Source organism: Meles meles, chromosome 6 (genome assembly GCF_922984935.1).
Source record: "Meles meles chromosome 6, mMelMel3.1 paternal haplotype, whole genome shotgun sequence".
Taxonomy (NCBI): Eukaryota; Metazoa; Chordata; class Mammalia; order Carnivora; family Mustelidae; genus Meles; species Meles meles.
In genome coordinates this window covers 63,677,897-63,699,290 of record NC_060071.1, presented here as the reverse complement: position 1 = coordinate 63,699,290, position 21,394 = coordinate 63,677,897, and the positions used below count along the sequence as shown (strand labels likewise).

General features: G+C 43.2%; 1 protein-coding gene across 5 annotated transcripts in view; it reads right to left on the bottom strand.

Moving 5' to 3' along the window:
* EIF2AK4 (eukaryotic translation initiation factor 2 alpha kinase 4) overlaps positions 1-21,394 on the bottom strand; it is a 113,927-nt gene that overhangs the window by 74,130 nt on the left and 18,403 nt on the right. For all 5 annotated transcript variants that reach the window (XR_006818627.1, XR_006818626.1, XM_046007530.1 and 2 more), the window contains 4 exons: positions 20,692-20,794; positions 14,613-14,765; positions 11,685-11,765; positions 10,364-10,512 (listed from right to left, as the gene is read on the bottom strand). Coding sequence is in view for 3 of the 5 variants with exons in the window: in XM_046007530.1 (XP_045863486.1) it covers positions 10,364-10,512; positions 11,685-11,765; positions 14,613-14,765; positions 20,692-20,794 (486 nt within the window). In the remaining 2 variants the exon portion in view is untranslated. Of the gene's footprint in view, positions 1-10,363; positions 10,513-11,684; positions 11,766-14,612; positions 14,766-20,691; positions 20,795-21,394 lie in introns of those variants that run through there.

Here is a 21,394-nt window from a genome sequence, read left to right as displayed (position 1 = left end):
TTTCAAACTTCTTTACTTGCTGTCTCTAATTCTGTGCCTTCCCCTGACTCCTCGTTCTGCTGCAATATCAATAAAATCACCACCACCCTCCTACCCACTCTCAATCTGGTTCCCCCTTGGCTTCTTTTATTTTGGTTGGTGGCTCAGTCACACATTCTATCTGTGGTCAGAAACAGGTGCACCTCCCTGAGCAACCAGATCTCCGTGCAGTTGATCCCCAAAGCACCACCCTCTCTTCTCCAATTCCCTTGCCCTCTTTGGGTCATCACCGACTTTCTCCTGGACACAAGCAATACCCCATTATTAACTACTCTCTCCACCTCCAGCCCTATGTGTCTTTCCCTACCCCAAACCCCTCCCACACTCTTGACAAGACCTATTATGATTTGAGTTTCTCATATCATACATGTGTCTACATATCTGAAACACCAGGGAGGGGAACCTGGGTGGCTTAGTCCGTAGGTGTCTGCCTTCAGCTCAGGTCATGATCCCAGGGTCCTAGGATCAAGCCCCACATCAGGCTCCCTGCTCAGCAGGAAGCCTGCTTCTCCCTCTCCCACTCCCCCTGTATTCCCTCTCTTGCTGTCTCTCTCTCTCTGTCTCTGTCAAATAAATAAATGAAATCTTTAAAAAAGAAAAAAAAAAGAAAAAAAGAAACACCAGGAAATGACTTATGTAATGTAGTTCTGTTTAAACTTCTACTTCTAAAGTTCTTGTGAAACCAAGGGGACACTAAAATTTTTGAAGAAAAACATAAAAGCAAAGGTTTAAAAGGATATGGAGGCTTAACATAAATTATCCAGAAACACCTCCACAGCCACTCTGCTCTCTCCAAATATGGTGCTAATAGACATTTCTTAATGGCATTTTAGAAAATCAATCACCATAGCATGACTGTTAAGTACAAACACAATGAGAATTTCAAGAGTTCTGGTATAAAAAGATATACCATTAAGAGTGAAATAAAAATCAAGAGAATTTTAAAAGTGAAAGAATCAAGAAAACAGGGTGCCTAGGTGGCTCAGTGGGTTAAGCCGCTGCCTTCGGCTCGGGTTACGATCTCAGGGTCCTGGGATCGAGTCCCACATCGGGCTCTCTGCTCGGCAGGGAGCCTGCTTCCTCCTCTCTCTCTGCCTGCCTCTCTGCCTGCTTGTGATCTCTGTCTGTCAAATAAATAAATAAAATCTTAAAAAAAAAAAAAGAATCAAGAAAACAACCAAAATGGTACCAACAGAATAAAATGTAATCATTACATGACAATAATAGTAATGATTCTGATTAATAATAGTAGTAATCATTCTGAAGGATAGAAAGTAAGTCTCATGAAGTCTGAGGAGAAGGAATAAAGAGCCAAAATCCAGTGTCACTGATGTTTCCTATTTCCACGGAAGAAATGTAGATATATTGGATGCCCATATCATCTATTTTGGACTCATCCAGAATGGAGTTTAGAACAAGCTTTAGGAACTTAATTCATTCATGAGTAAAACACCTTCTGAACTCCATCAGAAATAGCCATCCCAGGGGCGCCTGGGTGGCTCAGTAGATTAAGCCGCTGCCTTCGGCTCAGGTCATGATCTCAGGGTCCTGGGATCGAGCCCCACATCGGGCTCTCTGCTCCACAGGGAGCCTGCTTCCTCCTCTCTCTCTGTCTGCCTACTTGTGATCTCTCTCTCTGTCAAATAAAAAAAAAAAAAAAAAAAAATCTTTAAAAAAAAAAAAAGAAATAGCCATCCCAGGGGCGCCTGGGTGGCTCAGTTGGTTAAGCCATTGCCTTCAGCTCAGGTCATGATCCTAGAGTACTGGGATCAAGTCCCGTAAGCAGGGAGCCTGCTTCTCCTTTTCCCTGCCTCTCCCCCTGCTTGTGCTCTCTGTCAAATAAATAAATAAAATCTTTTAAAAAGAAAAAAAAAAAAGATTCCCTCACCCTCCTCCCTCTATCCCTGCCCCACTCCCTCCCTCCCTCTCTCTCTCTCTCTCTTAAGATTTTATCTATTTATTTGACAGAGAAAGACACAGTGAGAGAGGCAACACAAGCAGGGAGAGTGGGAGAGGGAGAAGCAGGCTCCCCACTGAGCAGGGAGCCTGATGTGGGGCTCGATCCCAGGATGCTGGGATTGTGACCTGAACCGGAGGCAGAGGCTCAATGACTGAGCCACCCAGGTGCACCACCCCCAACTCCCTCTCTCAGAAAGAAAAGAAAAGAAAGAAAGAAAAAAAAAAATAGCCATCCCAATGTAAACAAATGGAATTTAGCAGAAGTAACATTAGTCTCATTGTCAGGGTCTAGTCTAGATTATGGAATGTTCAGAGGGTTGTGGCAGCATTAGGAACATCACCCATGCTATCAGTTTTTCCAAGTAGCTGTGGCAGTATGCAAAGATAAAGGGTGTTTTAAACAAAACTGCCAAATATTATTTTTTAAATTTTATTTATTTGAGAGAGAGAGAATGCAAGCAGAGGAGGAGCAGAGGGAGAGGGAAAGGGAGATAGTCTCCAGCAGACTCCTTGCTGAGTGCACAGCCCAATGCGGGACTCAATCCCAGGACCCTGAGATCATGACCTGCGCCGAAACCAAGAGTCGGACACTTATCCAACTGTGCCACCCAGGTGCCCCAAAAAGGTGATTGTTTTTAAAAGCCAAGTAGCAAGAAGAGAGGTGGCAATCTGTTAAAGAGGGACGTCAGAACTGGGCTCCCATCCAAAAGACAGCTCTGCCGACATGACCAATGGTATAAATGACTGGGATGGGCTAGACAACAGGTAATCTCACCTGAGACATATGGGAGTTAGGATGGTCTCACCTTCCTGCCTAATTCACCAACATGCCACAGAAAACTCTGGCTCTTCATCTCTCAGTCTGAAACTCACTGCAGCTTTGTGGACAGAAAAGTTAGTAAGAATTCCCGATACTGTTTAAGTTGAAGTGAACAAATTAAGTTTAATGCCTCCACGGAGCCAAGTACAGGAACAGTGATCAGGGGAGGATCACAGGTTTGGAAAGATGCAGCAAGGATCTCCTCCCCTCCTACCCACATCCTTTATATAGTTCAATGGTTTCCTAGCTTTTGGGGCAAAGTAGAAGGAATCCCATGTCTTACACACTTCACAATCTGTTCTCTGCAAGGATGAAGAGCCAGCAGTTACCATACCTGGTTTTAGGATCAGGAAAACAAGTTAGGAGGTGAGCTGATGTTTGATGGTGGAGACAGGTGAGGTCCCCTACACTCTGGCCTATACCTTAGTAACCTGCAAAGAAGGTGGCTCCGAATCTGTGGGAAATAAATCTCTTCCAAACTACTTAAAAGAGACTTTCTTTTTTCTTGGCTTCTCCTAAGAAGTCATTTATGTACTTAAGTACCTAAGTACCCATTTATGAGGTAGAATATCCCTGGGAAGAAGGCAGGGTTTGAGGAGGATTGTGCCTGTCCCTCACAAAAGGCAATCTGACACTGAACTGTATACTTGAACATGTTTAGTTTTATGTTATTTGATTTTTTTTTTTAAACTCAATCTTTCAAGGGGGGGAAAAGACACCTTAAAGAACACAGAAAATGAAGTTCTTCCACAAAAGCACTGACTAATCCTTGGGGCGCTAGCTTGGCTCAGTTAGCAGAGTGTGTCTCTCCATCTCAGGGTCGTGAGCTCAAGCCCCACACTGGGTACAGAGATTGCTTAAGAATAAAATCTTAAAAAAAAAAAAAAAAGGGGCGCCTGGGTGGCTCAGTGGTTTAAGCCGCTGCCTTCGGCTCAGGTCATGATCTCAGGGTCCTGGGATCGAGTCCCACGTCCGGCTCTCTGCTCTGAAGAGAGCCTGCTTCCCTCTCACTCTCTCTGCCTGCCTCTCTGCCTACTTGTGATCTCTCTCTGTCAAATAAATAAATAAAATCTTAAAAAAAAAAAAAAAAAAAAGAATTAGTTTAAAAAAAAAAAAAAAGGCCAGGCCCTTGAGTATCAAGCCTTTACGTTTGTTTTTTTAAAACATTTTATTTATTTATTTGAGAGAGAGAGACAGAGAAGATAGGGAACATAAGCAGGGGGAGTGGGAGAGGCAGAAGTAGGCTTCCCACTGAGCAGGGAGCCCAATGCGGGACCAGATCCCAGGACCCTGGGATCATGACCTGAGCTGAAGGCAGATGCTTAACAACTGAGCCACCTAGGTGCCCCTGAAGCCTTTAGGTTTTTTGTTTTAGGGGGATTTTGGTTTCTTAGCCTTTAAGTTCTTTCTACTAGAGTAGTGAGTGGTTTTCCGTTCTGTCCTTTGTTTTAAACAACAGAAACCTTTTGTTACTGTTTTTTTTTTTATATAACCCACAGAAAAAGAAAAGCAGAGTTGCCCTGGTTAAAGAGGCTGGAGACTCTCAAAGTGCCAAAAACACAGTATCTGCCCTCCTTCCAATCTTCCCTCCCTTCATCAGATGTTTAGTGAACACCTACTGTGTGCCTGCCAGGGTCTGTTCCAGGAAAACATGGATGAGGCCCTTGCTCTTGTGAACGTAGGCTCTTATGAAAGGAGCAAGACACAAAAAAAGATAGCACTAGCTGAACATCTCTGTTTGATAAGTGCCATGGAGAAAAAACAGTACCACAGAACAAGGGCCTAACCAGGGAAGTGGGGTCTCTTGAGGTTACATTTGTGGGGAGAACTGAAGGATAAAAGGGAGCCAGCCCCATGAAGTACAGTGGGCCAGTGTCCCAGGCAGTGATGAGCAGGGGCCCTGAGATGGGAAGGATCCCAGTGTGCTCAAAGGATGAGAGATGAACAAGACTGCAAAGCAGAGGGAGAGGACTAAGACAGAGCAGGATGGAGCAAGATAGGAAAACCACTCCTCCACCTCTGCTCCCGTGCTATCCACTCTCTGCTTGTAGCCAGGAAGAACTTCCCACACTATGACTCTGATGAGATCTTATTCCTATGTAAAACCCCCCAAAGCTTCTCATTACACCTGAACTCCTGACCTGGCCAACAAAGCCCTCTGAGACTTGCCCCAGCTTGCCCCATGCGCCCTACTTCTATCCACACTGTTCTGCTATTTGATGAGCTCTGTGCGCAACAAGCCCATGCCAGCCTCCAGTCTTCCACACTGGCCGCCCTCCAGCTCTGGCTGCCTCCTTCTCATCATCCAGCTCTGGTACCCCCAAACCTAAAACCATTCTCCTGTAGTCACTCAAGATCCAATCATGTACTCTTTCCTCCCAACTCCCAATCTAAAGTAGCTATCCAGCTTTTTTTCAACACGGACTATTCTAATTCTCTGCAGAGCACTAGTCACTATCTGACATTTTCTTTGTCACTTCTGGACAGTCTCCTCCAACCGGAATAGAAGCCTGAGTCCTTCTTGATCTTGTTTACTGAATGTCCAGGATTCGCAACAGTGTCTGGCATTTAGTAGGTGCTCATTATCTATTCAATGAATGGACAAACACGGTTCTAGGTGTTATTGCCTTTAGTCATAGCCAATTCAAGTACTGCCCTCCTGACAGTATTGATGACAAGGTCATCTCTACCATCTCTACTAAATGTATCCACTAACTGAAAGAATAAAATGGAACACTTTGCTTATTTCCTTGGCTTTCCAACCACAAGAGACCAATGAATAGCAAAGAAGAAGGAGAATCAAGAGTACATCATGAAGTACTTTGGTTCATCTAGGGCTTTCTATTTGTAACCAAAAAAAGCAACTCAACTGAACTTTTAAGAAAGGATTCCTCCTTCCCTACTCAGTAGCCAACACAGTGACTGAGTTCTATGCAGGTATGTGCAACAATTTTGGCAAATCATAGAAGAAAACAATCTCTCAAAAAAAAATCTCTTTTCATGTTCCTTCTTGGATGCTCATGGAATACGCTTCTAAGACATCCAAATGTTACTCCAAAGCATTATATAAAAAGTTATTTTACCTATGTCAAGGAGAGAGATTTTCCCATCCTTTCTTGAATAAACATGCTAATGATCTTTGATTTCTTTTTTTTTTTATTTTTTTTTAAAGATTTTATTTATTTATTTGAGAGATAGAGATCACAAGTAGACAGAGAGGCAGGCAGAGAGAGAGAGAGGAGGAAGCAGGCTCCCCGCTGAGCAGAGAGCCCGATGTGGGGCTCGATCCCAGGACCCTGGGACCATGACCTGAGCCGAAGGCAGAGGCTTTAACCCACTGAGCCACCCAGGCGCCCTGATCTTTGATTTCAAAAGTAAGTCCAATCTCAGACCCAGTAACTGCCACAAAAATGGAAATGTCTAAACCGAAACCTAACAAGACTGCTTTTTGTATAGCCAGAATGACTTCTCCGTAGCACTGATTTATTCCCGTTCCTAACACAAAAGCAATTGGCCAAATACTTGCTAGTGAATCACTCTGACAACTTCCAACTATGTTGCCTACTGGAAGCCCAGTTGCAAACAAAAGTACTCTAAATTGGCGTTAAGGAGTTACCACCTTAAAATGGAATGGACTCCAAAAACAGTACTCAAGAAAACATTTAGTTTACCTTAACAGTAGGTGGTTAAACAACACCAAAATTACTTCTAAGGTGATTTTTTTAAAGTAGATAATTAGGAAAGAAATTATAAAGTAGGTAATTAGGGAAAGAACTGAAATAGTTCTTTCTTATAAATAGACTATAACCCGAAAGTTTATGCAAGTCTTTCGTTGGTACCTAAAATGTTTCTTTTCACTGAAGAAACGCATTAGTTTTAAGTGCTGCGTAGATTCTCATGAGAGATAAACACATAAAGAAGCTGATTTATAGTAACTACACGGTTTTCATCACCCACCCACTCATAAATGGATTCTGCACTAAAATTCCTTCCTGCCCACGGGGGTGACAATAAACAGAGAAGCTTCATTCTTCAGTAGAAAAGGATGTGGAGGAAGATGTAGTATCTTTCACGGGATCTCTGGTAACAGGAAAGAAACCCAGAATACACCTGTGACAATGGGGAAGCCCAGTGTCCTCAGCAGTGAGAGATAGGGGCGCCATGGCAGCAAACTGGGGTTCCCATTCTCATGTAGAGGGTCTTCTACACCTGTGCGCATTTTGGAGTATCTGTGGTGGGACCTACTGAGTTACAGACTGAAAACACATACAGTGTGAAAATTTCACTGGATGATGATTCCAATGGAAGAAAACTTAAAAACTCACTTACTGAACAGTTAGACCATTAGAAGTCAGATGGAACTGCACTGGAGGCAAGACTGGCGTGTTAGAGGCCATTATAAAGAGGAATGAGTTATAAAACTAGTTTAATTAAAGATACGTGGAATGAGTTGGAGGTATCAGAGTTCTGGACTTAAAGTTATAGTACAAAACTGTAGTAATCAAAATAGTACGGTACTGGCACAAGAACAGACAATAAATCAAAGGAACAGAAGAGAAAATCCAGAAATAAACCCACAATTATATGGTCAATCCTTGACAAAGCAGGAAGGAACACCTAAAGGGAAAAAGACAGTCTCTTCAACAAATGGTGTTGGGAAAACTGGACAGCAACACACGAAAGAATGAAACTGGACCACTTTCTTACACCATCCACAAAAATAATTTCAAGACAGATTAAAGCCCTAAATTCCTAAAATCCTAAAAATCACAGGAGAGCTCACAGCCAGTAAGTCCTCTGACATCATCCACAGCAACATTTTTCTAGATATGTCTCCGGAGGCAAGGGAAACAAAAGCAAAAACAAACTACTGGGGGGTGCCTGGGGGTGGCTCAGTCGGTTAAGAGTCTGCCTTCAGCTCAGGTCATGATCCCAGGGCCTTTGGGACTACATAAAAAATAAAAACCTGGGCGCCTGGGTGGCTCAGTGGGTTAAAGCCTCTGCCTTCAGCTCAGGTCATGATCTCAGAGTCCTGGGATCGAGCCCCACATCAGGCTCTCTGCTCCTCGGGGAGCCTGCTTCCTCCTCTCTCTCTCTGCCTGCCTCTCTGCCTACTTGTGATCTCTGTCAAATAAATAAAAATCTTAAAAAAAAATTTTTAAAAATGGGATGCTTTAAAAAAATAAAAACCTCATGCACAGGGGGCGCCTGGGTGGCTCAGTGGGTTGAGCCGCTGCCTTCAGCTCGGGTTGTGATCTCAGGGTCCTGGGATCGAGTCCCGTGTCGGGCTCTTTGCTCAGCAGGGAGCCTGCTTCCTCCCTCTCCCTCTGCCTGCCTCTCTGCCTACTTGTGATCTCTGTCAAATAAATAAATAAAATCTTTAAAAAAACAAAACAAGGGCGCCTGGGTGGCTCAGTGGGTTAAGCCGCTGCCTTCGGCTCAGGTCATGATCTCAGGGGTCCTGGGATCGAGTCCCACATCAGGCTCTCTGCTCGGCAGGGAGCCTGCTTCCCTCTCTCTCTCTCTCTCTGCCTGCCTCTCTGCCTACTTGTGATTTCTCTCTCCCGCTGTCAAATAAATATATAAATAAAATCTTTAAAAAAAACAAAACAAAACAAAAAAACCCTCATGTACAGTGAAGGAAACAATCAACAGAACTAAATAAAAGGCAACTTACTAAATGGGAGAAGAGATTGACAAATGACATACCTAATAAAGAATTAATGTCCAAAATATATAAAGAACTTCTACAACTCAATACCCTCAAAAAGAATAATCCACTTAAAAAATGGTAACAAGACAAGACATGAATAAACACCATTTCTCCAAAGACATCCAGATGGCCAAAAGACACATAAGAAGATGCTCAACATCACTCATCATCAGGGAAAAGGGAAATGCAAATCAAAACCACAATGAGGGGTGCCTGGGTAGCTTAGTGGGTTAAAGCTTCTGCCTTCGGCTCAGGTTATGGTCCCAGGGTCCTGGGATCGAGCCCCACGTTGGGCTCTCTGCTCAGCAGGGAGCCTGCTTCCCTTCCTCTCTCTCTGCCTGCCTCTCTGCCTACTTGTGATCTCTGTCTGTCAAATGACCCGAGCCGAAGGCAGCGGCTTAACCCACTGAGCCACCCAGGTGCCCCTAAATAAAATCTTTTTAAAAATATTAAAACCACAATAAGATATCACCTCACACCTGTCAGAACGGCTGAAATCAACAACACAGGAAACAAGTGTTGCCAAGGATGTGGAGTAGGGAACCCTCATGCACTGCTGGTGGGAATGCAAACTGGTGCAACCACTCTGGAAAACAGTATGGAGGTTCCCTAAAAAGTTAAAAATAAAAATAGAACAACCTTATAATCTAGCAATCATACTACTGGGTATTTATCCCAAAAATATGAGAACACTAAGTCAAAGGAATACACGCACCCCTATGTTTACTGCAGCATTATTTACAACAGCCAACATATGGAAGCAGCCCAGTGTCCATCAGTTGATGAATGGATAAAGAAAATGTGGTATGTATACACAATGGAAAACTATTCAGCCATAAAAAAAAGAATGAAATCCTGCCATTTGCAACAACATGGATGGAGCTAGAAAATACAACGCTTAGCGAAATTAGAGAAAGATAGAAACCATTTCACTCATATGTGCAATTTATGAAGCAAAACAAGCAAAAGGAAAAAAATAAGAGAACAAATCAAGAAGAGGAATCTTGAGGGTGCCTGGGTGGCTCAGTCAGTTCAGTGTCTGCCTTTGGTTCCGGTCATGATGCTAGAGTCCTGGGATCGAGCTCTGAGTCCAGTTCCCCACTCAGCAAGGATCCTGTTTCTCCCCTTCCCACTGCTGCTCCCCCTACTTGTGTTCTCTCTCTCAAATAAAAATCTTGAAAGAAGGGGAAGGAAGGAAAGGAAGGAAGGAAAAAAGGAAAAGGAATCTTAGCTTCAGAGAACAAACTGATTATAACTAGAGGGGAGGTGGGTGGGGGCATGGCTGAAATAGGTGATGGGGATTAAGGAGGGCACTGGTGTTGAGCACCAGGTGATGTATGGAAATGCTGCATCACTATATTGCACACCTGAAACAAATATAACACTGTATGTTAACTAACTGGAATTAAAATAAAAACTTAAATTTTTTTTTAAAAAGGATACTTGGAATGAGTTAGAACAAATGAAAATTTTGTTTTATATTGCCAGTACATTAAGACTTAGAGGCTTTGAAAAAGTTACTAAATCGGGCGCCTGGGTGGCTCAGTGGTTTAAGCCTCTGCCTTCGGCTCAGGTCATGATCTCAGGGTCCTGGGATCGAGTCCCGCATCGGGCTCTCTGATCGGCAGGGAGCCTGCTTCCTCCTCTCTCTCTCTCTCTGCCTGCCTCTCTGCCTACTTGTGATCTCTCTCTGTCAAATAAATAAATAAAATCTTAAAAAAAAAAAGTTACTAAATCTATTCCCTGAAAATTCCATCACAGGTCACTGCAAGTTGTTTTATCTCTTCCATAGCCTTCATCCTTCTAAACAAATCAGAAATCCAGGGACATACCTTGACCTTCCAGAGGAGTTGGTCCGATGTTTACCATTTCCCACAAAGTCAGGAGAGCCTCCATGTAGAATGGCAGCCGGTCTGTGTCCTCCCGGGTCTTTCCTAGAGTTCTGATCTTGGTTTGATAAATTAGCAATTTCCAAACGCTCCTAGAAGAAAAGTAAAACCTACTTTAAATACAAGTCATAAGTCAAAGAAAATCATGGTACCTAATCATTAATTCAGTAGAGAGTGTGACTCTTCTTTAAGCTGAATGCTTTCAGGTGTAATAAACTTGAACTTTTAAAAATTTAACATCCAGACATGTACTGCTTCAAGAACTGAAGATCAGGTCACGGTATGAAGAGAATGTGAATTTTATAAATGAAAAATGCTTAGAATCTTACAAGATGCGTGACAAGTCAGGGAAAAGAGCAAGAGGGGGTGAACAGAGGGAGGAGGCATTGAAAGAGGGAGCAGATGGCTGGGTGGGTGGGATCAGAGTAAGACAGGGCTGGTGGAAGCAGTCTTAGATCGCCTTACATTTGTGTACGGCTCTGTACTTTCACTGAGGGCAGGACATTTATCTATGGGAATAACTACATGAGAGGGAAGGGAGGCATCATCAGTTGGCATCACCATTTTAAGGGATGAGGAAAATGAGTCACATTTAGTGTCACCTGTCAAGGTCACAGAGCTGGCAGTCAAAACACCAAAGCTTTAAGCCAGATGCTGCTTATTCAGACATCAGTGCCTCCCACCACCCCTCATAGTTGCCCTTAAGTTAAATGGTATAATTCTACAAAAGAGAACAAGTAAGATTTTTCTCTGGGTTTTTCCAAACACGGGTAACTGGTGTTTTGACCGAGCCGGACTCAGGAAAAATAGAGAAAAAGGACTTTATCCTTTTCCATTACTGCTTTTTAAACCTGCCCTGTTGGATCCTTCTTCTCCATGACTGAATGAAATCTCCAGCATATCCATAGGATTTCCATTCATTCTTCAGCTGAACAAACAGTTGTATTTTCCAAGTATGCACTAAGAATTCCAATCTGGGTTAATTATCAAAGCTTCCATCTCTGTTCTCCCTTGGCTCATTTGATAAACAACTGTCATTCCATCAGCCTGTGTCATCTACAGATAACATACAACTCTAAATTTTGCTTTCATCTGGGGAATCTGAAATACACAATGAATGGTATTTGGGGAATTTTTTTTAGTGCTTCATTTCCAGCTTTACTATTGGTAGTAACACAGGAGAGGAAAACATCATCGATGGAAAAAAAAACATTTTACGTTTTGCAAAATGTAGACTATTTTAGTGTGGTACAATTCAGACTACCTGCTTCGCCATTTCTTTTCTTTTTCTCTCTTCTTTGATCTCTTCTTTCCTTCTCTGAATCTCATGAAGGATCTCACGTTGCTGAAATAAATCACAGTGCATCAAATGCCAATCTCTGAAACCCAGACAACATATAAATCCTACAATCACAAAAAACTTTTAGCACTTCTGTTTAAGTTTTGTTTTGAGACAGAGTGATACAGAGAAAGAGAGAGAGCATGTGCAGGAGGAGAGGCAGAGGGAGAGGGAGAAGCAGACTGAGCCAGGAGCCTGATGTGGGTCTCCATCCCAGGACATTGGGACCATGACATCAGCCGAAGGCAGACACTCAAACATCTGAGCCACCCAGGCACCCCTAAGATTTTATTTACCCATTTATTTGAGAGAGAGCGAGCGAGCACAAGACAAACACACTCCGTGGCAAACACGGAGCCTGACACAGGACTCTATCTCAGGACCCTGAGATCATGACCTGAGCCAAGATCAAGAGTTGGACACCCAACCCACTGAGCATCCCCCAAAACTTCTTCTGCATCTCTAGGATTCAAGCCCTCCCTTCTGAAAGAGCCTGATTATACAGAACCTTACAACAAACTGTAGTTACGCAATTTCATCAGCTCTTATGCACTACTTGCTCCTGGTTAGTGAGGTCTCTGGACTCTTTGGGGAGGGACTCCGCACTCCTCATGCTTCCTTCTGCCTAGAGAGACTTCCCCTACAGCAGCCTCCCACCCTGACCTCACCCCTCCTCCTCCATGTCTCCCTGTCTGTGGAGAACAAGCGCTGGGGTCTGCTCCCCCACCACAGAGGGTGAGGCCCCCTTAGTGCAGGTGGGCTGAGCTGTCATCAGTGCCAGAACCTGGGGTGGCAGTGGCTTAGGCACCATCCCCACATGCCACAAACCCTCAGCTCGATGCTCTAGTTTTCTCAGTATTAAAAGTGGTACTTTGGGGATGCATGTGTGGCTCAGTCGCTAGGCGTCTGCCTTCGGCTCAGGTCATGATCCTGGGGTCCTAGGATCAAGTCCCACATCAGGCTCCCTGATCGGCAAGAAACCTGCTTCTCCCTCTCCCACGCCCCCCGCTTGTGTTCCCTCTCTTCCTGTCTCTGTCAAATAAATAAATAAAATCTTTTAAAAAATAAATAAATAAAATAAAAGTGGTATTTTGATTTGCATCCTTTTGCCTCACGTATCTACTCCTCAAGTGGGACTGAATTTAGGTTGGGAAAAATAGTGGGGGGGGGGTGTTTTTTTGTTTGTTTTTTTACGAGTCCCCTAAAAGTCTATTTTCTAGATATCAAAACCATTAAGAGACTCACCAAAAACTGTATCAGCAATAATACAAAATGAAAAAAATATCCCCAGTTTATAAGTAAACAATACAAAACAAGACCGCTGGCTAAATATTCACTAGCTAATAAAAACATGCCTTCCTGAAAACGATGAAAATAAGGAACTTTAAACTCTAAATGATATCTAGGCTACAGGATTAACTACAAGATCAGAAGTAACCCATGAATGGCGGCCACAACGAGACAGGTGTTACCATGAACAAAATGAAGTGGGGGGTGGGGGGGCGGGGAAGAACCAAGAGCAAGAACCTAAGAAAGGCAGAATAACAAAACCTTGAAAGTAACTAAGAAACAGTAACACCTACAGGAAGAAAACTAGAAAGCCTCACCAAGAGCTAATAAGCAGACCAACATTCCTGGATAGGGAGTCTGAGTATTGCCAAGGTGTCAATTCTTCCTAAGTGAATGTGTAAGTCTAGTGCAAAGAGTTTGGTTTGATTTTGAGAGTGTGATCCGGCAGCTCATCTGTAAGAATAAATGGTGAGAATGGCTGAGGGAAAAAGAAAAGTATAATGGAAGGTGAACAGAAGGGGACTTGACTTTCCACATCTTAAAACACCATAAAAGATACATTGATTCAGAGTGTGGTAGGGACTCAAGAAAAAAGAGGAACTGAACAAAATGGGTAATTCACAAATGAATATATAGTTAAAATACACCTTACAGGAAGTATTACAAATCAAGTAAGGAAAAATGATTATTTAATGTGTTAGGAAATGTCTGGGGTGAGGGGGAACACTTCAGATGCTCATTTTAATAAACCACCCCCAAAAAAGTTCTAGGTAAGTTGATTGAAAGACTGAACAGAGAATAAACTAAGTTAAAAATCAAGAGGGATGGGGCACCTTGGTGTCTGACTCACTAAGCCTCTGCCTTCGGCTCAGGTCATGATCCCAGGGTCCTGGGATTGAGCCCCGCACAGGGCTCCCTGCTCAGCTGGGAGCCTGCTTCTCCCTCTCCCACTCCCCCTCCTTGTGTTCCCTCTCTCGCTGTGTCTCTCTCTGTTAAACAAATAAAATCTTTTAAAAAATTTTTTAAAAATCAAGAAGGAAACTTAGGAAATAAAAAAGCACCTTGGATATGTATTTTATCTTTCACTAAAGGATTTTAAAAATATAGGAGTGCACATCCTTGTGCAAAGAGATTGAAGAAAAAATACAAAAGGTTAGGGCACGTAAAAGAGTTCCATCTCTGGCTTTTGCTACTCATTTGGACAGTAGGTACGTCTATCATAGAGGGAAGAAAACAGCCTGTAAAGCTCAGTGAATGCCGGCACAGCTTCACAAGCTCAGAAAGACCACAAGAAGTTTAGTGAAACAAACATTTTTCCTTTCTTTTCTTAAGACCTGGACTAGATGGAGGGTTCTAGGAGCAACACTGGTATCTGTAGGGGAGGAAACCACCACCATATTTCTCAGTTACTCTCTGGGCCTCCTCTCACATGAATCTCCAGTGCTCGAAGCACACGCTGAGCAAAACTGAAATACAGATTAGTGTGTGGGCAGAGACGGAGTCAAAACTGATAGAAGTTTGCCGACTTCTGGGCCTGGCCGCTGGTAGTGACCAGGGTCTCACCTCCTGTTCCACCTTCTGCTTGGCCTCCAACAGCCTCCGCTGCTCCTCCTGAGCCCGCCTTTCCAGCATTTCTTCATGGAAAGACTTGGGAGGGGGCTTGTTATGCTCGCTGAGAAATGACTGCACGTGGTCGGCCAGTTCAAATATCATCACCTAAACAAACAGAGGAAAGTCAAGCACAACTGGTCAAGTAATGGGAAGACAGGGCACAAAGGAGACTTCAGGAAAGGATGCAGGCAGTCAGAGGCCCACTTACAACAGTGATACTCAACTTGGATAGGACCTATGCTGAATTCCATATCTGATGCAATTACAGCAGGAAAAAGCTTTTATAGGACTCCCCTCATTGTGCTGCTACCAAGACAAATCACTACCTAGCTAAATAAAAAGCTTCCTTCTTTTACGGTCCTATTCAACTTTACTGGCATCTTCTGTATCGTAAATCTGACAAACTATTTTTCTGGACAAGTGTTTAGTGTAGAAATAAATCTGATAAAATATTTAACATGGCATAAAAATAAAGTACTTTGCCAACTAGAAGCCCTGTCTAAGAAATGATAGCAGAAGAATCATTGCCACAGTGAGAACTTTCATCGCTCCATACAGTGTACTGAAAACATTCTTCGGGGTACAGAGGCAAATACTTAAAGGCCTCACTAGCTCCCTCCTAGTAACAAGAGTAGAAGCTTATCAATAAATACTGGGGTGCCTGGGTGGCTCAGTGGGTTAAAGCCTCTGCCTTTGGCTCAGGTCATGATCCCAAGGTCCTGGAATCGAGCCCCACATCAGGCTCTCTGCTCAGCAGGGAGCCTGCTTCCCTCGCTCGCTCTCTCTGGCTGCCTCTCTGCCTACCTGTGATTTCTGTCTGTCAAATAAATAAATAAAATCTTTAAAAATAAATAAATAAATAAATACTAAGCAAACACTCCATTTCCACCGAGGGAAGCATTCATGGATACTACCAGAAGGAAAAAATGCTCCCCTTTCAGACTTTGTTTATGGAACACTAGAGCCACTTTCTCATACCTGGAGGAGTCAAATCTTATCTGGGCTGGTAAACTCATAAAACAAAGGTTTCTGGGACCCTACACTGACTGCCTACTTGTGATCTCTCTGCCAAATAAATAAAATCTTTTTAAAAAAATGAAAAATAAATAAATAAATAAAAGGACTTAGGAGGGTGATAATTGGTAATAAAGGTCACTATGCATAAGAATATGAAGTTCGTTCACATGGTGTTCATGCCACCTTTCTCTCAAGGAGTACATGAAAAGATACCACAGTTATTACTGGGGGAAGTTCATATGTTTTTTAATTGTAGTAGAAGCTATGCCAATCACTGGATAAACTTCACTTTACAGTTGACAAACACTAAGCTAGAGTCTACAAGGCCAAGTTCTTCAAGAAGCTCTTCTAAGAAAAGCTGGGGAGGGGCACCTGGGTAGCTCAGTGGGTTAAACCTCTGCCTTTGGCTCAGATCATTGTCTCAGGGTCCTGGGATTGAGCCCCGCATGGGGCTCTCTGCTCAGCAGGGAGCCTGCTCCCCACCCCTCCCACCCCCCACCGCCTGCCTCTGCCTACTTGTGATCTCTGTCAAATAAATAAATGAAATCTTTAAAAACAAACAAACAAACAAACAAACAAAACCAAAAGAAAGAAAAGCTGGGGAAAGTAGGCAGTTCCTATTATGTCGGAGAGAAACCACTTTTATACCAGAAAGGAGACAGGAGCCAAGCAGTGGAGGGTTCTTCTTTTGTCAATTGATTTACATGACTAGCATTTTCGTACAAACACATCAGATACAATATGTGAGACTACATGAAAGTAAGAACTACTTTCCAAACTGGCTCTTGTCCTTCTCTCCCTTTGTAGCTACACAGCCGACTGTCCTGCTCCTCTCAGCACTCTGTTCAAATGTGACCTCATCAGAAGCCTCTCCTGCCCTCATTTGTAACAGCCACTCCACCATCGCCTCAGAATATGCATCTGTATTAGCCAGGGTTCTTCAGAGAAACAGAACCAATAGGATGGGGGTGGGGAACACATGCGCACACACGCTCACATGCCATTCATACAGGGAGAGACGGATTTTAAGGAACTGACTCACGCAATTATAGAGGCTGGAGAGTCCAGAATATGTGGGGTAGACCAGCAGGCTGGGAACCCAGCAGGTCCCATCTAATAGCCATCCTCTGGTAGTTCCCCTGCTTCCAGAAAAGCCAGTCTTTTTCAGTTAAAATCCTCAATTGATTGGATGAAGCCCACCCACATTATGGAGGATAATCAGCTTAACCCAAAGTCTACTGATTTAAAGGTTAACCTCATCTAAAAAATACCTTCGTAGAAACATCTAGAGGGGTGGGTTAAGTGGGTGAGGTGGTTGGGTGTCTGTCTTTGGCTCATTTCATAATCCCAGGGGCCTGGGATGGAGACCCGCACAGGGCTCCCTGCTCACAAGGGAGTCTGCTTCTCCCTCCACCCCTCCCCACCTGCTGGTGCTCTCTGGCTCTCTCTCTCTCATCAAATAAATAAAATCTTTAAAAATAAAGAACAACAACAACGAAAAAGACAGAGAAACATCTAGGGCAATGTTGTGGGTACGACAGTCTAGCAAGTTTGACACATAAAAATAACCACCACCAAAAATAAATAAAAAAATAACCAGCACATCTATTAGAACACAGCTGAAATTAAAAGTGACAACATCAAATGCTGCAAGGGTGTGGAGAAACCGGATCACTCACATATTGCTGCTGGGAATGTAAGGTAGTATAGTCAATCTGGAAAAAAGTGTGACAGCTGCTTCAAAAATTTAACATGCAGCTTCCATATACCAACAACTGCACTTCTGGGCATTTATTCTGGAGAACTGAAAACTTATGTTCCCATAAAAACATATGTGAATGATTATAATGGCTTATTTTTTCTTTCAAGATTTTATTTATTTTACAGAAAGATCACAAGTAGGCAGAGAGGCAGACAGAGGGAGAGGCGGAAGCAGGCTCCCCACTGAGCAGAGAGCCCAATGCGGAGCTCAATCCCAGAGACCCTGAGATTATGACCTGAGCTGAAGGCAGAGGCTTCACCCATTGAACCACCCAGGCATCTTTTTATTTATTTATTTTTTAAATTTTTTTATTTAAGAGACAGATGTGAGGGAGGGGGCAGAGGAAGAGAGAATCTTCAACAGGCTCCACGCTCAGTGTGGGGCTTGATCTCACAGGCCCTGAGATCATAACCTGAGCTGAAATCAGGAGTCAGACATTTAACTGACTGAGCCACCCAGGTGCCCCCACAGCTTTATTTTTAATAGCCAAAAACTAGAAACAACTCTGGTATCTTTCACCTGGTGGATGGCTAAATCAGCAGCAGTGTATCTATACCATGGAATACTACCTAGTAACAGGAAGTAACGACTACCAATACATCCCAACAATCTGGATGAGTCTCCAGAGCATTATGCTGGGTGAAGAGAAAGCTGGTCCCAAGAGTTACATAATACATGAGTCCACTTATATAACAGCCTTGAAACTCAGTACAGAGTACATGGAATCTCTCAGTATTATTTCTTAAAACTGCATATGAATCTGTAATTAGCTAAAAAATAAAAAGTATAATTTAAAATAAAGCCCAAGAACGGGCATCAAAAGTGAAAGTAAACAAGTGGGACTTTATCAAATTTTAGAACTTCCACAGAACAGGGGCGCCTGGGTGGCTCAGTGGGTTAAAGCCTCTGCCTTCAGCTTGGGTCATGATCTCAGGGTCCTGGGATCGAGCCCTGCATCCGGCTCTCTGCTCAGCGGGGAGCCTGCTTCCTCCTTTCTCTCTGCCTACTTGTGATCTGTGTCAAATAAATAAATAAAATCTTTAAAAAAAAGAAGAACTTCCACAGAGCAAAGGAAACCATCCACAAAATAAAAAGACAACCTATGGAATGGGGGGAAATATTTGCAAAACATCTTTCTGATAAAGAGCTAACATCCAAAATATAGAAGGAACTCAGAACTTTAACAGCAAAAACCCCCAAATGATCCAATTAGAAAACTGGCAGAGGATCTGAATAGACATTTTTCCAAAGAAGATATTGAGATGGCCAAGAGGCACATGAAAAGATGCTGAACATCACTCATCATCAGGGAAATAGAAATCAAAACCAATGAGCTATTACCTCACACCAGTCAGAATGGCTGTCATCAAAAAGACAAGGAATAGGGGCGCCTGGGTGGCTCAGTGGGTTAAAGCCTCTGCCTTCAGCTCAGGTCATGATCCCAGAGTCCCAGGATCGAGCCCCACATAGGGCTCTCTGCTTTGCAGGGAGACTGCTTCCCCCTCTCTCTCTGCCTGCCTCTCTGCCTACTTGTGATCTCTGTCCATCAAATAAATAAATAAAATCTTTAAAAAAAAAAAAAAAGACAAGGAATAGCAGATACTGGCAAGGATGTGGCAAAAAGGGAACCTCTGTGCACTGTTGGTAGAAATGAAACTGGTTCAACCACCATGGAAAACAATATGGAGGATCCTCAAAAAAAAAAAAAAAAAAAACAAAAACAAAAACCAACAACAAAAACAACTATGATATGATCCAGCAACTGGCACTTCTGGGTACATATGCAAAGGAGGTGAATACGGGATCTTGAAGAGATCCCTACACTCCCATGTTATTGCAGCATTATTCACAACAGCCAAGTTATGAAAGCAACACAGTGTCTGTCAATGGATGAATGAACGAAGATGTGGTATATCAATGCAATGGAACATTATTTGGCCGTAAGACAGGATGCCTCGCTGTTCCAACAACATGGATGGACCCTGAGGGCATTATGCTAAGTGAAATAAGTCAGACTGAGAAAGAAAAATACTGTATGATCTCACTTAATCCAAAAAAACCAAATCCATAAAAACAGAGACTGGAGTGGTGGTTACCAGGAGCCAAGGGGTTGGAGAAAAGAGGGGATGCTGTTCAAAGTGTACAAAGAGTAAGACTAAGTTCTGGGGATCTAATGTACAGCTCAGTGATTATAGTTAACACCAAATTACGAAAAATAAATAAAGCAAAAATATTTTTTAAAAAATCATACATCATGAATCCAAGAAACCAAAGGATTCTATAGTTGAATTTTCAATATAACTCCATATTATTTTTCATTGAGAACAGCAGACTGCATCAGAAAGAACTCTGCAGTAATCCCCAGGGCCTAGCTTTTTGTTCAGGCTGATCCTCAGTCACTATGTAGCTCAAGAAATCACCGGAAATCTTGGGAACAGTAACCAAGGGGTAGGTCCTATTGTGACTCCTGTGTTATAGAATGCAACCAAAAAACAGTCCAGTCACTTTCACAGAGGTCCAAAAGAGACAAGGAGACCTGGGGTAAGTCATTACTTAATTCTTCTCTGTTTTTACAGGATGGGATCCTTAAGCATGAGCTGCCCAAGTGAGGAAAGATGGCTCATAATTGAAGAGAACTGGTCTGGCCTAAGAAGCGAACAGTAACCTGCTGCCCCAGGAAGTCACCTAGTCTAGCTTTCCAGAGAGTTCTGTCACCCAAGGGAGAACTCATGTACACCCTGATGTGCAGAGGACTACAAGAGAATGCTGAACTAAATGGAAATGCTCAAGTACAAAAGGGACATTGAGGGAGTTGAGTATGTCACTAATCACTGAGAAGGGAAACGGTGAGCTCTTCTGATATGCAACAGGGAGGGGTGACAAGGTCCAGTCCGAAATCACTTGTCTGCCAACATTTTCCAGCACCAAGGTTCAAGTCAAGATCAGGTTACAATGCCTGATCCAAACTGGGCCAACAGTATGGCCAGGGTCACGTGGACTCTTAATGGAAAAATTCTGAATCAGCATGTACCCTCCATATATACTCTACAATTTGTCATTCATAAAAACTGTACGTTAAAGAAATACAAGTAACAATGTTCCCCTTTGTACCCATCAAAACATTCTAGTCAACATTAGGTTGGAAGTGCCACAGGATAGCCTCTAAGCCCAAGAGAAGGCAGGAAGGCAAACACAGGTGAGGGGGATAAGGTTTCCACTGTCCTCTTACAACTCCAGTTACAGGTATCTTACCTCTCCACAATGTTTTTTGGCCACTTTCCCTAGATGGGATTTTAATAAATTAACACTTTCATTTGACAGACCTTTGGCATTCTTTAACTCTATTTCGGGGACTCTGGAAAAGAAAGACAAAAAAAGAAGTTACTCCAAGAAGTATGGCTTCCTTGCATTAACTAATACTTGTTAAGTCCAAGCACTGAACACAGGGATTTCATACAGGCCTCTACACCCCTAGTACCATATTCCTCCATTTCCAAGGATTCCAACCGCATCCCAGCAACTCTGTCAACACACTTCTTCACGTGGGGTCACCTGCAGCCCCTGGGGGAGAAGCCAGTCCCCCAGATGACCAGATTTAGTGGGCTTGATCCTGGCTCGCCCCCCAACATCAATTAACCCAACTCTCACAGTTCACCCACAAGAGTCCATGTGCTCTGGGCTCATTCGTGTGCTCCAGCATAAAGCAAGACAACCAGGCAAGAGGAAGCCTCGGATGGGGCGCCTGGCTGACTCAGTAGAGCATGTGACTCTTGATCTCAGGGTTGTGGGTTCGAGCCGCATGGTGGGTGTAGAGATTACTTAAAATCTTAACGGTTTAAAAAAAAGGAAAAATGAAGCCTCAGTGATCCTTCCAAGCATTCCCAGCATGTGCTCCATCACATCACTCCTGATTGTCAACGAGGTGGAAATGCTCGCTCATTCACAGCAGAATCTA